Below are 17,563 nucleotides of genomic sequence, written 5' to 3'. Positions count from 1 at the left end.
CTGCATAATTACAAGATGTCTCTGTTGGATAAAGTGGCCTGTACAGTAGATATAGAGGCAGTCTAACATACATAAATAAAATCAAAACAGCTACTTATTATCAATTTGCTTATGAAGAAGAAGACAGTTTATCTGGTGTTTAATATTTATAGCTATACTTACAGCAATATTCATCACACCCTTGAAAGAAATTCAGATCTACTACCTTAAGCGAAGTGGGCTTCAAAAAACTGGATGTCAGACTATACAAATAAAGTATTAGTTTAGGCATAGTAGACTTTATTTTGGCACTTTAACAAATGCTTTATTTTACAGCAGTGGCACAGCATTTGCCAGAAATTTTCTTTTCTTGGCACAGTTATTTCAAGCAGTTATTTTACTAATTGAAGTTCACTAAATATTGCACAAGATATACCTGTTAAATTCTTACCCTGTTTTTACTTGCTGAACTTGTATGGCTTTGAAAAACTTGCCAGTTAAGTATAAGTAAAAAGCAATATATTAAGTATTTTAGCACAGGATAGCATTCGTTGGTTCCTAAATGACCACTGAACTTGGGACAGCAACAAATACAAGTTGCACAACTTTTATCTGAAGAGCTACCAGGTCTTATGTACAATACATTGCCATTTCTGAAAAGCACTTCAGCTTGACATCCTGAACACCTGTATTTTGTGAATCTCAAAAATAAAAGAACCAGGAGGTCAGCAGAGCAGAAGACGAAGCCATTTGTCTGTTACAAAGCATAATATAAGGAGGCAGACTGTCATCTTCTCCCTGTGTCCCTCTATCCAGCACCTATCTGAGGTCTAAGCAACAGACACTTCTCTCTTCTACTCAGAATATTTCTTTCTTCTCTTATGAAGATATTCCACTTGTCCCAACTCTTCTGCTGGAGTCTGAGCAGAATAAACCAAAATTCTTCAAAGGGACAGGGAAAAAACAAACACGAGGAACAAATCAAAACCAAATACACAGAGTAAATGAACTGTGGTATTCCTTTGAATTTTACAATAGGGAAAACAACATTTGCAGGAAGAACAGGCCTGTGTCAACACTGCCATTAAACATAATGCAAAAGTCAAATGTCTCACAGCTAATACACCAGAAGCAAGACTTAAACATTCCCACTTCTCTCTGCCACCTTAGCAATAAATCTGGAGTGAGGATCACCCTCATCAACAGCCTTTCTTTTTTGGTCTGGATTTTTAAGATCTACTAGATGTACTCTGTGACATTAAAACATAAGCAAACAGACATAAAATGAAAAACATACAAAAGTATATCACAATAGAATTCTCAGTATTAGGCCACATGATTTATTCAGTAGTGTTTATGTTCCCAAATTACAATTATGTCTATCCATGTAAGACTACAAAAGTTACCATTAGAATTGTCTGTGCTTATAAAATACCAACATTTTCTTTTACTGTTATATACTCATTAACACCAGTCTGCAACGAGTCACATATAATCATAGGCACTTCAAAGGCTTTAAAGACGTTTACAACTTAAATGCATTTTTAAAGAACAAAAATTTAAACCTCTACTTGTACCTTCAAATTGCAAATAATTAACAAATACAGTGGCCATAGAAATCTGCAGCAACTTCTCAAAATACTGTTAGAGTCTTTGGGTTTGCTTAGGTTCGTCAGTAGCTTACTACAAATCTTCCTTACAGGAGATTTGTTTAGTAAGAATATGACTATACAGTTTGTAGTAATAATCCAATTTTACACATTAATTTGCTGTTACAAATCTCACTGAAGCTACAGGTACGCTGAGAAACAATGCAAAGTGTAAAATTCATATTCTGACACTTAAATTTATACAAAGTGGAGGTTGAAGTTTACATAGCTGAAAAATTACATTTACACTAAAAGTTACTGTTATCTGAATTATCTGAAGACAAATTGCACCATGACAACTACAAAAAGGCATTTTTTGGAAACAGATAAATTAATGAAATAAAAACTAACTTGTAAGATCAATCTGAGACATGCTGACCAAAATTAAACAACTTTCATTGAACCATAGGATAAAACAATAATTTTCATTATTTTATATTTATGCATAAAGTTTTAAAAATCATTCAGTGAACATCAATGGTTTTATAAAATAATGCTTTGCCACTGTTATTCACAGAACACTGCAAATGTTAAGTTTTAATTTTACATTTTTAAACGAATATGTGAAAAGTTTTAAATACAATGGGGTTTTATCATAAAGGTGCCATAACGGCTCTTTAATGAAAAAAAAAACTTCATTATTCTATGCAAAAGCTTTATTTAAAAAAGTTCAGTGATCTCATAAATAGAGACACTAAATAGGAATTTTATGCATAAAACTCCTTAGTTGGTGCCTTTTGATAGGCAGCACAGGATGGTTTACGTTCACCAAGGTCGTAACTGCCTTCATCCTTCTTTCTCATGCGATACACCAGCAGCAGGATAAGGAAGATTGCAAAAAGAAAACCAATAACTCCGCCAGCAATAACAGCTGTAATCAAAGAAACAGAGATTCACAATATGCCAGTAAAACAAGCTTAGCACCATACTTCTTTTTCATCTCACACAGTAAGTTTGCTATTATTTTCAAATTGAAGGAAAGGGCTCCCATTATGCAACTGTCTTCATTATTAGTATCCTGAAATATACTGTCAGAAACCTTGTTTGCATTCATGAAGGCAATAATTTAAAATTACATTCCACTTATAAGTCAGAGATCCAACAACCCAGTTTTAAAGTTTTTTTTTTAAAACCTCAACTAAAGCCACCACTAGTACTGCCAGAGCATAAAGCTGTCTTTCAAACTCATTTTTCAACAGTTACATTTTTGACATTAAAATATTTTGTTATCCTAGCTAAGAAATGGGCTTTTACTTTTCTCTGTCAGTTTTCACTCTGACTCTATGCTGAAATAAACTTCCTATTGATCAATAATAGAAGAGAACACTTCACGCATTTGTGGGTGTGTGAGAAGTATCAACTCCCAACCAGACATCAAGAGGAAACCCACATGCTTCTACTGATGTGGATTTAAGGTTATTTCACATTTTGATGCTCATAGGAAGATGTGGTCCAAAACTATGTGACTTTCATGGCTCCCAACTTCTTTTCCAAATACATGGGGGGAAAGGGCACCTGTAAACACTGTCCTTAGGCCAAAAAAAACCTCACAGGTAGTGAAAACACTGGTGGCCAGTTTGTGCATCCCTGGGTTATGCACAGATATAGACCCTCTTTATCTTAAGGGATTTCTGGACCCTAAGGGACTGTGCCCATCCATCCCCTTCCATCCACGCATGCCTGCCATGAGCTCCTCCCAAGCAGTGTTCATCTGCACCACATCAACCAGACAGCAATGTGCTCTTGGGAGGTGAGAAATACATTTCTTCATTACAAGCATCAATCAAACTCCAACTCCTTTTCTGAGCTGTGCAAGCTCTAGACACTCAGCTGGCAATGCTCAGCTTGTGGGCATCAAATCAATTAGCAATGGACTTCACTATTAAATATTTCCCCAAGATGCCAAATTTGTTCTCATCAAATCAACCACTGGCTACCCACTATGAATGTGCTTAGTACTAATGTGTTTAATAGTATGAATCTGCCAAGAAAACTCAGATGTTGAGCTAGCATTATTTGATACAGATCCTCTATCTTTTCTGTTTTATTTCTGGTGAGATAGACCTTGGCAAACACTGCCTCACCTGCCAGAACTTCTGTTCTCTGGAAGAGGTTTTCTGAATGCTTCTGAGTCAACACGTCAGTGTCATCCCCTGGCTCATCGCTCTTTTTCTTGGCATCCACCTCAGGCCTTTCCTCTTTATCAATTTCTTCAGGTGACTATGGCACAAAAAAGAAAACTGAGCCTTGCTTACAGAGAGGGCAGACCACAAGCTGGAACAGTCACTGCCTGCCATGGGCAGTCACAGCTGTGGCTGCACACACATACTGCACAATACCAACACAACACACAGGAAGCTTTCAGAGCACAGAAAGCTGGTCTAGACATTGTAATTGGATCTATTTGTCGTCATCATGTCAGAATGAAAAACACTGCCCATAAGTTTAAAAACTCCAAAAGTACATTTAGCAAACAGCTCTTAATATTGCCTGTGTTTATCAGAATAACAGCCTCTGAACGAAATAACAACTCTGAAATTAACAAATCAGATATGTTACATGCAGAACACCTTTGAGAGTAACTTAGACAGTATCATCTATGGTGGTAGAAGGAAATACTAAAATACTAAATGGAACCTGCAGAGTGTTCAAACTACAGCCAAACCATACACAGCATTCTCCTTTGAGAAGGAAAGTTTCACAAAGAATTTTTGAATAACTCTTTGAGAAATATTAAAAGACATACAGCTCAGACTCAAAGGTATCATGATACATTATTTTGCATCTCTCTTTTCTTTCATGTGAAATCCAGATGTTGCCATACAGACTTTCTAGTAGGAATGAAAACAAACAGCTCTGTAGTCATGTAGCAGGCTGTAGTAGTAGGTAAAGTTTAGGGGTGCTTTTTAATCCATATAAATAGAAGACTTAACATCAAAGCATCAGAAATGTACAGTGGAATAATTTTAAATGGTCTTGCTCTCCAGCCACGCACCTTTGTTTGTGCAGGCACCTTGGTCTGCATTTTCACTGTGGTGGTCTCAGCTCTGGATGCATCACTAGTTGTCGGTAACTTTGGAACTGTTCTGGATGTTGTTATCACTGCACTATCCTCGTCTTCCTCGGCACCTGGAGACAAAATGTAACACTTCATTGACCTGTGAAATTCTTTCAGACTAATTACATTTTTTGTTATGATACCACCAAGGTAGAGACGGTTGCACAGCCCACCCTAGGCAAGGGGCCTTAGATGACAATGCCTACTAAGATAAAGATGTGTGTACAAACAGTGCACCCAAACTGTCAGGGGGATACTTGTCAGGGGGATACCCCAAGACATCCCATGAAAAAGGGAGTGCATCAGCTGGTATAAGTAGCAACCAGGAAATTACCATGACACTTTTCAAACAGAAGAACCTTCCTGAAAAGTGGTATGAAAAAAGGCTTTAACACTTGCAATAGGGGCAGAAAGTCTGGAGTGAAAGCAGCAGCCATCAGGCCTGTGTGACTTGGGCAGACCCCAGTGCCACGGGTTTTGATGAGGTCCCACAGCACCAGGGGCTCTGCTGGAGCTTTGGCAGTGCCACCCCCCATCCTGTGGTTACCCTCAGCACTTACCTCCAGCTTCCCCAGAGCCACCACGGGCACCCCCAGAACCCACACCCCGGGGTGCAGAGTCTCCTCCTGGGCATGGCAGGAGGTGTTGGGGTCCCAGGCTCATACGGGGGTACCCAAGTCTCCAACAGCGAGGGTGTGTGGACAGGGGGTCCTGTACACTCAGATAAGGGGAGCTTCCACACCCATGGCCTGTGAGACGGGTGGCTGTGTGCAGTGATCACACACTGCACGAGTTACAGAAAGGGATTTAGAAATTTATAGTTGCTTGTTACCATTTTATAAATGGTAGGCATTGTGGTTGTCTGCTGTACTGTTGATAGTAAGCCTAAAAGTATAGTTCAGTGATTACTAGTTAATTACATACCATAAATAAATCAATACACTTCTTTATCCTTACTTAAACCATATGAACTGAACAGTTTTTGCCTGTCACATACTGCTTCAACAGACTTTCTCTTCTACAGCACATCTGTTGAATTCTAAAAAACTAAGCAGTTTCTATCTACTTAGGATAGATTACTACTACTTTATGTTTCAGTCACTAGGAATTCACATGGTTTTAAATGCCACATAATTCAGAAGCCCTTTTCTTTTGAACTGAGTAAGAGGACAAAAAACCTCCCTAAAGATTACCTTAAATTTAATTTCCTCCACATTCAAAGCCCTGCTGGAGTATGAAGGCTCCTTTAGAATAAAGTAATGGACATGTCTAATAAATATCCTTTAGTGATAGTGAAAGGAAGAAGACACAGGAAAGAGACTAAATTATTAGCAAGGCCTGAAAGAGGAAAAAAGAATTGACCCATTCTTGGACCACTCCTTAGGAATCTCAATGTGTTCTGCTCGTTACAGACACTGGTTACCCAAGTAACCCTTGGGTAATAAATCTACCAAATGTGCATAAGAATAGTTCCTAACAAATAAAACGCTCCTAACAGCAGAATAGTATGACTCACTCATTCCAAACTGATTTTTTAATTTGTTTTTTTTAAAGAAAGAAGACAGGCTGAAAATATGAGCACAATAATAATGTTTTGAAGTCATGATCAAGAATTACATACATCTGGCATTTAAAGTAGGGGCATTAACAAGACAACAGCTAAAACAATCTCTGTATGGTAGAAAAGAAAATTTAGAGTCATTAAAAAGAAGATATTGGCACAGAATAGTACTGGGAAAAAAACTTTCAGAGATACCGAAATTACAACACAACTTCTAGAATGAAGACCTCACAACAAGAATCAGGTATTTTCCTGAAGTGCAACTCAAAGATCAAAAAATCTACATCCTGCTTCAAAACAGAGGTGTGGAAAGGCGTCCAACAGGAAAATGTTTCTGGCTCTGATTCAAGAGTTTTCTTTGAGAAATAATGGCTCAGTGGATAGCTCAACCTACTTTACCTTCTGAAGTTCCTCCATATTACACAAAGCTTTCACAGACAAGGAAATTAAAATTGATTATCAGATTGGAGATCTGATAAAACACATCTTCAGAGTACAGAAATGTATTTTCTTCTTTTATGAAATGAAAAGTCCTACTTAATCACAACTGCTCCTCCAAATCCTTAAATGCCACCTTTGCTTCAGGCCATAGTTGTGTCTGCCACACATAATGGAGAGCAGTACAGTCTGAACCTCTTTGGCTAAGGAGGATGCAGATCCACATTCTCTCAACAAACAGGCAACTAATCTGATCCCTGGACTAGTCACTAGATTCACACCACAGGTACCCAGGTCTTCTTCCATACAGCCTCAGGGGAATTCTGACAATCACCAAAAAGTTGAAGCAACTATCATTTAGGCCTGCTTTGGGTACAGGCTAAGACATATCCCTCACAGTTCCTGCTTTCTAATTAGCTTTATCTTAACAGGTCTCTGCTTGGCATGGAATAGATCTAAACAAGGAAAGACACTTCCCTTGCTAAACTGACAGTAGTATTTTTGGAATTACCTGTAAATAGGACTGAAGGACCAAAAAAAACCACTCACTAGTCATCTCCAGAACATAGCAACAGGATTTCACACAGTATCATGTTCCCTAAAAAGCACAAGAAAGAGCATCACCAAATCCAAGTAAGATTGGAAAGAAAAAGCCTACAGTGTCATGAGTGTGACTTCCAAGTAGGCTGTTAAGAGGAATACTGTGAGTTGGAGTATAAGAACTTACTTATTTCTTCCTCTGGAAAATATCACTGTTTCTATATAGCTGGTTTCTGGAATTGGTCAGCTTTGGCTTTGGTGCTGGCTATTCACTGCCTCGAGCCCCTCTCATTGAGGGCACCACAAAAACCCTGCAGTAATTAAACCCTCAGCCATCTCTTGTGGTACAGCTGAAAGGTCTCGACCATCACACACCATCTTTTATCCACTGTAACTTCTTCAGCATGTCCAACTGCTGTCTTCATAGTGATCAAAATAGCTCAAAATTGCTGTAGTATTGGAAATACCTAATATAATCCTCAGTGATGTGTCTATTAGCCACCCTTCGATGACAGCAGTGTGAATGCTTTTTAACACCCTTAGTGCTTGAGGAAACTTGTCAGGAAATCAAGATTGTGCCACCTTCAATTACTGCACAGAAAGTAGAAATTACTGTACAGATAGTAGTATTTTTGTAGAAAAAAGCCCACAGTAGTTTGCACTCTGACTTGCAAAGCAGGCAGTGATTAACACCTCCTATCAAAAAAATCCAATCACTTCACCCTATCTTTTGGCATCTTATTTGTCTGCTGCTGCACATCACACTCTGGGAATACCACCACCACAAGAAAATTTGTGATAAGGTGGGCACACACATAACCACCATCGCTTTCACACCTTCCATCTCTATCACCAATGTGACACACACCAAAATTACATATTTTTAGCTGACTTATCTCACCTCCATTCACTGAACAGTCCTCAAAACCACCCTTAAACAACACAGTGTTAGGCACCCAGAGATGACACTGTAAACATGATTCTATGCCCTGCCAGGGAATTGCAGCTGAAATAAACTGAGACAGTGCATGGGTGTCACATCTCTGATAGCTCTCACACAAGGAAGAAAAAAACAAGAAACCAACAAAACTTGGAGGATTAACAGGAATAGTCCTAACTATACTGAGGTACAAGATTCTGTCCAGCACATCAAAAATACACTTTCAAACAGTATCGCAGGAGATTTCTATGTCAGAAGACCTGGAGAGCCAGGCAGTCAGTGTCATGAAGCATGCTTGGGGCTGGTTTAGCAGGTGGACAGAAGTTCTTGCTCCAAGACAATCTCAAAGGCACTTATGAGTGGGACCACAGCAAATGGAAGATGAATCCTTGCTGCGTTGCCTGCACCATGGCAGGGGGAGCACACCAGGAGAGGTGAGCGTGCTGGGCATGCTGCCACAAAGCACCCAGGGCAGGAGCACCCAGGGGCAGCCCTGCACCCGTGCTGGCTCCTGGGCAGCACCCGGGAGAGCACCCGTGCCCCGCAGCTTCCCCAGCACCAGGACACACGGTCCCCCAGCCACCCCACCCCTGTCCCCAAGCCCCACAGCCTGCTGCCATGGATTCCCAAACTGCCTGCTGGCCTTGGAGCATCAGCTTCCCTCTTGGTCAAGAGCCAAAGCAGATCTGCTCTTGTGTTTCTCAAAAAAGCTCCCACACCACCACAACCTTTCTCCCAGAACAGTCCCCAGTCACAATGTCAGAATACACACAGCTCACCCGGAGCCAATGTTCTCAACTCAAGCTGCTATTGACAAGTATTGTTGGGGAAGAGAAGAAGGGGAAGGAAAAGCTTGCTTGATTTTCTGATATGTATTACCATGAGTAATTTTAGAAAAGACAGAAGAACAAGACAGAAAATTTTTCAAAGAACTTGTAGATAAATTTGACACAGGTGATACCTTTCCTTCATGTAATGGGTAGTCATGCTGCTTAGCAGCTACTTTCATTTCTCTCCAAGACCAAGGCTCTATTAAAATCTTTTATGCCAGATGAAAAAAGTAGCAATAGTTACAAAAGCATTTCAAGTCGTATACAGGCTGGAAAACTATTTCTACTTTTTATTATTATGTTACATAAAACACCGATGCAAAAAAGAGTGATGATAGACTGAAGCATCTCCTCAGAAATGCAGCCTACAAGAAGGAAACAACAGACTAATTAAATCACTATGGATAGGCTACTGTTGATACAGGACAATCAGAAGGCATGCATGGTTTCTCTGGAAATTGTTGACCCATGGATTCAGATTCAACACTTGGGCAAATGCACAACAGTAGTTGAATGTACACCAAAAAAAAAATGCTATGGAAGGGAAAGAAAAGAAAAAACCAGAACATCATCACCTTTGCTACTACTTACAAAAAGCCCTCAGCCAATTTCTAGTTTGAAATGTGTCATGCCTATAGTGACATTTGTCCATGTTAATGCTGTTTGAAGACCTGCAAGGGCATTAATGGTGGTGCTGACAATTCCTGTTTATCTCCATAGGCTTGGTGGCAGCTAACAATTTTCACTGCAAAGAAAGGAGTCAGCAATGTTGTCATCTTGGATCTGTTTGCTTGGACTATGCTTGCTACATAGCAAGAAAACCACTCTTGAGTGGGAAGGCTCTTCCTGCTAGAAACATTACATTACATCACTGAGTATCAAGTAAAAGAGAGACTGAACATAAAATGAGAAACATGGATCAATGGTACATCTGCAGGACACTTTCTACAGAAAACAGAGAGCAGTAAGTATAGGTGGAGTAGGGTGGAAAGGATCCTACTTTGCTTCCCTGAACTAAAGACTTTTTGCTTGGTTCAAAAATATTAGATCATGTCACATGAGCTCTTTGCAGGGGCATCCAGCTTGTCCCAGTCTACAAGGACACGTTCCCTGTTTTCTTGTAGGAAAGAAATGGAGACTGTCAGAGACAGCCGAAGTGCACTCCAACTTCCACCCATGGCTCAAAGCTGAGCACAGGAAAAGAAAGAAGAAAAACAAGGTGTTACTATTGGTGAAGTCTAGAGGTAGTTTCTGTCTTTTTGGATTCAGTTTTACCACAGAATCACAGAACTGTTAGCCTTGGAAAGGATCTCAGGAGATCATCCAGTCCAACCCCTCTGCCAAGGCAAGGTAACCTATAGCAAACTACAAAGGAATGTGTCCATGTGGGATTTGAATCTCCAGGGAGGGACACTCTACAACCTCTCTGGGCAGCCTGTGCCAGTGCTCTGCTTCCCTCAGTATCAAGAAGTTCTTCCTCCTGTTGAGGTGTTCCAGTTTATGGCCACTGCTCCTTGTCCTGTCACTGGGCAGCACTGAAAAGAGCCTGGCACTGTCATCTTGGCACCTGCCTTTGAGGTATGAGAAGGGATCTCATCAACCTATAGATGATGAAATTCCTTCTCAGGCAGCCCCCCCAGTCTCTCCTCAGATGCTCCAGACCCCCATCACCTTTGTGCCCCTCTGCTGACCCTCTCCAGCAGCTCCTTGTCTTTCTTGTGCTGAGGAGCCCAGAACTGGACACAGCTCTCAGATGTGGCTTCACAAGGGCCAAGCAGAGAGGCAGGACCACCTCCCTTGTCCTGCTGGCCACACTTTTCCTGATGCACCCCAGGATACCACTGGCACTCCTGCCCACAGGGGCACTGCTGGCTCATGGGTCAGCTTGTCACCCACCAAAACTCCCTGGTCCTTCTCTGCAGAGCTGGATCAACCCCCAGCCTGTGCTGGTACTTGGGATTATTCCTCCCCAGGTGCAGAATCCTACACTTCCTTTGTGGAATCCTGGGTTAATAAGATCTGAAGCCAGATCTTGTGTAGTCTTTTTCACTTCAAAAGCAGGTCTGAATTTTGAATCTTCCATATTAGAAACAGCCAGACACCACAGAGGGATGGGAAAAAACTATACTAGATCATTCCTCATATAACTATTTATTGTCTACCTATTTCCTTTTCTGAAGCTTACAAAGTCATCAGTATCTGAAGACATGACAGAATGGGATGCTGACTGAAAGCACATTTTTGTGGAGATCAGAATAGCCCTTAGACAGTCCTGGGAACTGAAGGAAATCACCGATTCACTAATATATTTTTTTCAAATGAAATATTAGATTTCTCCTCCAACAGGTCTACATCAAGGAGGTCCAATTAAGCCTCTGATCACCCTGGGATGTCAAATGTCCCAAAAGAGGACTCCCAAAACACAGGACATCATTCAGGTATGAATGATGATGGGCCTGGATTTGCCTAGCAACACAGTCAGATGTCTGCAGAAAAGAAAAACAAAAATCCATCTGAAAAATTTCACGTGTTCCTTACAGGTAACACAGGCAAGGCACCAGAAGAAGGGCTCATCCTTTGAAAGTACAGAAATTATATATAAGCATCAAGACATAGTAAAAAAAAAAAAAAGTACAATAACAAACATGTAGGCAACACACTGGGAAAATAAATGGGATTTCCACAACAGCTCAGCAAATACAACAATAAGGAAATGTCTTTTCCAGAACTACCATAAAATCCTGCATTTAGCTTTAAACATTTGGAGTCTCCAAGCAAGTCTAGAAGATACTCCTCAAAGAGACTTTTAAGACAAATTATTAAGGCAGTTTCACTGACACTTTTTTGGAAATATTTTGAGCTAGCTGCATGTCTCTAATGAGTGTTTAAGTCTGAGAACTCAGGATGTTGTATTTAAGAATTTCTTTATTCATTATATGGATGCAATTTCCTCAGAGAAAACTCACATTTTTGGCAGTATCTAGCTTTCTAAGTGCAAAAGAACAACAACAAAAGAGGAATGGACACCATGTTTATGTGAACCTGACTGCATATAAGAGAAAACAAGAACACTGCTGCTATGTTTTCTTACAGAGCGCTAAATTAGTATAATGTCATGGGAGAACTAAGCCTTCTCTAATCCTTATTTCTAAACTCCAGGGAGATCTACACAGAAGTCAGAGGGAATGGAGAGAGCCAGCAGAGAGAAAATATTGCAGTTTAACGATGCAACTCAGGAGTAAGAGAAAAGAGCAGAAAGTTAATACTTAAAACCCGGCCCACAGGGGTGCCCAGTGCTCTGCAGATAGCAAAGCACTCACAATATTCACTGGAAGGATCATCTCCAGCTTATAAAGCTAAACTGCACAGACTTCCCCTCAAATAATTGCATTACTTCTTACACTTTTAAAAATCAATTTGTGACATGTTGTCTCACCTGAACCTGACCCAGAAGAATAATCATCATCATCAATTGGATAGACGCCTGATGCTTCTTCAACAGAGCTGTTGTCAAGGTATAAATCTTTATCAGAGGTCAAATCTGCTCTCTGGAAAACAGATAAGAGGGAATGGTTAAAAAGATACCAGCTCTCCATCGCAGCAATCTCTTCATCTTCAGTTCTATTTTCTAAGTTGATGGTGGCACACTGAAGTTTGTACTTTCAGTTTATGCCACGCTTTCATCTAAGTTGTTAAAGAAATATGTGAAAATTACAGCAGTGCAAAAAAAAAAATCCAAGGCTGCACAACGAAAACCACACTTCATCTCATTAAATGCATGAATGAATAAATAGGATTTGCAAATATACTCTGCAGAGCTTCTGTAACAAGAAGCAGATCCCAGGACTACAGCCCTCTTTCAGGATCTCAAATATACAAATCTATAGGCTGCCACATGAAGTCTGTCAATTTGATCTCAAACAAGAAGGAATAACAGCATGTATCAAAAACTATCTCAGAGTTTAATCAACCCAAACCTCACTAAACTCTCTAGTAGTAGTTAGAATGAATGACTACAAATGTTTCTAAGACAGTGCTACTGATTAAGGATTATGACATTTCCAACCAGATCAAACAGCATCATGCTCCAATTCCTAAATGAACACATCTCTCCTAAAATTTAACTGCATCTTCAACAGGGTAAAAATCAGGTTTCTTGTGGCTATCACCATATTTCTACATCCACAGGTATTTCCCCACTAAAAAGAGATTCTGTTAAAATTAGCTCAAAATATAACAAGGTATCAGACACCTTTTAAATTGAAAATTCAGGCTTAGAAAGAATAAGAACGGTGTTCCTCCACCTCAGCTTGTGCTTTCTTAACAGAGAATAAACTTTCTTGGGAGAGCCAGATATTTTGGATGGCTGAGAGGTACCTGCCACAATTACTCCTATTACTTTAACCAGCACTTCTGTCAATGCCTGTTTGTAATGAATTTTGAAGAAAATAAGACAGTTATAAATGGAACTTCAAGTAAAAAACCCAAAATAATAAAATGCTATACTAAAATTCATCTATTCAGTATCTCATATAAGCACTCGATTCTGCTCCTCGTGAGTCCTAAAGTTTTCCCATTTACTTATTACTGCATGGCACTGACTTTCCCTTTTATTCCACCCAACATTTACTGTAACTTTTCCTAAAGGAGTACCAAACTGTGACTGGGGTAACTCCTGTATGCAAAGACTCATATCTGACTTCACAAGGTAACTTCTTCCTCAGAGGTCTTCCCCAGACATCTGAAATTATTGTTGAAGACATTCATGATTTCTTTTTACAATTTTTTTTTATGGCAACAGATTCCTGTTTAAAGCTTATTCATGGCAAAACACTGCTCTTCAGTCTGATCTACAATAAAAAAATATTTTTTATGAAAAGCAGAATGGCTGTCCTGATTATTACTGTATTTCAGAGTAAAAGATCTTTGCATGGGGGATACCTATCACTTCTCTGAACAGCTCTAAACTAAAACAGCATTACTCCTGCAGTTTGCCTGTACAAAGGAAAAGAAAATCCACGTGATTCTTGGTCAAAGTCTACTTCTCGTATGACCATTAAACTAAAACAGCATTACTCCTGCAGTTTGCCTCTACAAAGAAAAAGAAAATCCACATGATTCTTGTCAAAGTCTACTTCTCCTATGACCACTCTTACATGGGGGATATATAGGGGAGAAAAAAGTGCCCTTATTAAGATAAGCTTACAAAGACCTGCTCTGATTCTGCTTCTGTTAGTTCACATGGTCTGCCTGGAACTGGCTGCAGTCCAAAGCAGAAATTCAAGATGATGTCTGGTCACTGTCAAACAATTTCTTTACAAAATTAAACAAATTTAATTCCTTTAAAAGATGTCTCCAAGGGAAGTCATGAAGTACCTTAGTAGGTGTATAGGTGGTATTGTAATTAAGACACAGCTGAGACTGCTTCCGTATAGGAAAACAACTCCCTGTCACAGGACAAATATCCTGCTCTTGATCCAGCTGCCACAATGGACCAAGCCACTTCACCCTATTTTGCTTTCAGACACAATCATGGTACAAAACAGACCACTCCTCAATATTAGGCAGGAAAAAACAAAACTTTTTCTAAAAGCACATGCAGGTGGTTGGCTGTGAGTATAGAAAAGGCATATGATATTCAAAAGGTATCAGAGGCAGTGAATATTACCCAATGCTAAGCTGGGGGAAAAAAAAAGAGTATCTACATGCAGGAATTTCCGAACAAAGGAAGCTGCTTTTGGTAAGAGGTGAGAAACAGCTTGAGTTTGCAAAAGGTAGTCTTCATGAAAACAGAAGCATCACACAACCGTGCCCAGAATTTTTAGTGTTCAGTAAAAATATGAACTTAACAATAAATTTATTCCCTAGACCATTTCCAACTTCTGACTGTACCAGAAGCAAGCTATATCAGGAGGATTCAAAAAACAAACACCCACTTCTCCTTCCCCACTCAAAACAACCACCCTGCTTTCTTACTCTTCCCAGCCTCAGAGAACCCAGAAAAGACCGAAATGACTTGTGACAGTTCTTCTAACAACTCAGTTTCTGTAAGACAGATGAGCAGCTAACCCAACCCAGCCCAAGCTGCAAGTGCCTGGTCAGCCAGGCTCCCCACCATCATATTCACTCCCTTTCTTTCAATGAATTATGTCTCTTTGGCTACCAAAAGCTTTCTTTTCTCACTATGTCGAGATGTTCTCAGGATTTAAACCAGCCGAACACAGGGAACAGAAATGGAAAAGAAGCCTGGGCAGCTTTCAGCAGGAATTTGAATATCTGTTGTATTTTATTCTGAGGATGCAAATAATACAATGTGAAACATTATTTAATATCTAGTACTGTGGATGGCACAACTCCATCAGAATGAGCAAACTACAGCCCACGGTCTTCTAGAACCAGCACAATATTTACTACTGGGAGAAATACATGGTACAGTGAATTGCAAATGCATTCAGATCAGCCATCAAGCTCCACTTGAGGAAGATGCTTTGCAGCCTCTCTGACCAAAGCCCCTTGTCTCAGTTCAGCCTGTTTCAGTACAAATTATTCTTGTCTGGTGGAACTCGGGCAGTACACATGGATACTCTCAAATCAAAGGCAAAGGAAGCATATTCCAGCTTAAAAATCTACAAGCATCTGCACAGATAAATGCATTCACTGCTCTGTCTTTGCAAGCTGGCCAGTACACTCGGGGTAGAAGCACCCCCCCTCTACACCCACAGCCTGCACCTTTTATCCCAGTTGCTCAGAAACACATAGATGCCTTAGGCCACTTTGAATAAAAACTGCCTTAAGGCTCAGAATAAAAAGAAAAGCCCAACAGTTAACAAAAACCCCCATAGCCATTAAAATAATTCTGTGAAGATTAAGCATAGAAAAATGAGAGAAAATAGTGAAAATAAAATAATACTTTATGGTTTAAGTCAGTACCAAGCACTGAAGCCATGCTTTACAATTCTACATTAAGCTATGTTAAAATAAACTTGATTTAGTATTTGCTCTAGAAATGTTTTCTCACTTGTCAGCTGGGAATCCATGGGGGTCCATGGACTATTTCCAGGATGTTCACAAAAGACAAGTTGGAAAAACAAATCTGTTGTCAGTAGGCTTGGACACAGAAAGGTCTGTACCAGCATTTCAATATATTTAGGAGGAAAATTTTAAAAAGTTAGCAAATTATAGTTCCATAAAACTATTACGAAGACCAAATATTTCAGTGACTATTTCCTGTGGCTAACAATTGAAATGAGAGTACTCATGTCACTTTTATGTAACAGCCTTATTTTCAGACCTATTAAAACGGCAGGAACACCAGGCAAGGATGTCTCTGTTATCAGCCCTTTAATCTGGCCCTAAAGCCACAAAACTGCTCGTTACCTTTTGACAGAGATTGCATTCTCGTCTATCTTTGTTACCCCACTTACATTTTTATTCCAAGAATATAATGCTGCAAAATCCTGTGACCTAAATACTTCACATGCTACATTCCAATGATCACTGATTCCTGCCTGGTTATTGGCTACATTGGCATAAACCTAAATCTCATGGAAGTAGTGTAGATTAGCACCCATTTAGTATTAGATGAAAGATATTTCCAAACCATTAATATGTTGAATTTGAAATCTCAATGTCTTTATTTTACTGTATTTTAGATTTACAGTAATTTTTAATTTAATAGACTGGGATCATCCAGGACATATTAAAAAAAAAAACAAAACAAACAAACAAAAACAAACAAAAAAACCCAAAAAAAACCCCCAAACCTCTCATTTTGACACTGAGAGTGGAAACAAAGCAAAAAAACCCCCTTTTTCCTGTATCATCATCTCATAAAAGATATAAATCATCCATCAAAATTACAATGACAAAAAATTGAAAACAATCATCAGACAACGGGAGGTTTGGGAATGGATAGTATATTTTGTTTGAAAAAATACAAAGTGCCTTGTCATAGCCATTCCCTTTTCCAGTGCTGCTGTTACTGCCAGTCCTCCCATTCCATGGGGGTGGTTTAGGAGTAAGACATTAAAGACTTTTATGCCATGTGGATGAAGCCAAGAAAGCTGGTGTGAGCAGCAATGAAGGAGTAATGTCTACCATGGCTGTCACAGCTGTTGAAACTCAGACTCTGGAGCAATGAGTAGCTGACATGTGGAAGGAAACACTTTATTATTTACAGATTAACTCAAATTTTTGTTCTCTTTCTTTGGATATATGCATGGGACAGAGAATTTGAGGTTTGCAGCTGTGTTACTAATGATTCTTTGCCTCCCTCTTTCCCCAGATGGGATTCTTTTAGATGTAAGCCATTTAGTATGCAGAGAACCAGAGACTAATATTTTAAGAGTGATGTTGTATTACAAATATCTAAGCCAGAAGTCTCTGAAAAATTGCAAGCATTACAGCTGTTGATTAGGCAAAGTTCTTCCATGTAAGAAAAAGAAAACAGATTTTCTCTTGTATTAACACACAGTGCAGTTTCATATATGCCTATATAAAAGCATGCTCAGCTGGTGAGTCTGAGTTCACTAAAGTGCTGCACACTACATGTGTGAAAGCTAACTATAT

The 17,563-nt window shown here is 39.5% G+C and overlaps 1 protein-coding gene across 1 annotated transcript in view; it reads right to left on the bottom strand.

Moving 5' to 3' along the window:
• Positions 1–251: 251 nt before the first annotated feature.
• Positions 252–17,563, bottom strand: part of SDC2 (syndecan 2) — a 60,527-nt gene continuing 43,215 nt past the window's right edge. The window contains exons 2-5 of the mRNA XM_039706041.1: positions 12,432–12,543; positions 4,624–4,757; positions 3,713–3,848; positions 252–2,499 (exon numbers count right to left, since the gene is read on the bottom strand). Coding sequence (XP_039561975.1) covers positions 2,336–2,499; positions 3,713–3,848; positions 4,624–4,757; positions 12,432–12,543 — 546 coding nt within the window. The 3' untranslated portion in view covers positions 252–2,335. The remainder of the gene's footprint in view (positions 2,500–3,712; positions 3,849–4,623; positions 4,758–12,431; positions 12,544–17,563) is intronic.

The sequence above is a fragment of the Passer montanus genome, unplaced genomic scaffold (genome assembly GCF_014805655.1).
Source record: "Passer montanus isolate IOZ18808 unplaced genomic scaffold, ASM1480565v1 scaffold19, whole genome shotgun sequence".
NCBI classification, from domain to species: domain Eukaryota; kingdom Metazoa; phylum Chordata; class Aves; order Passeriformes; family Passeridae; genus Passer; species Passer montanus.
This window is presented reverse-complemented; position numbering and strand designations above follow the sequence as displayed.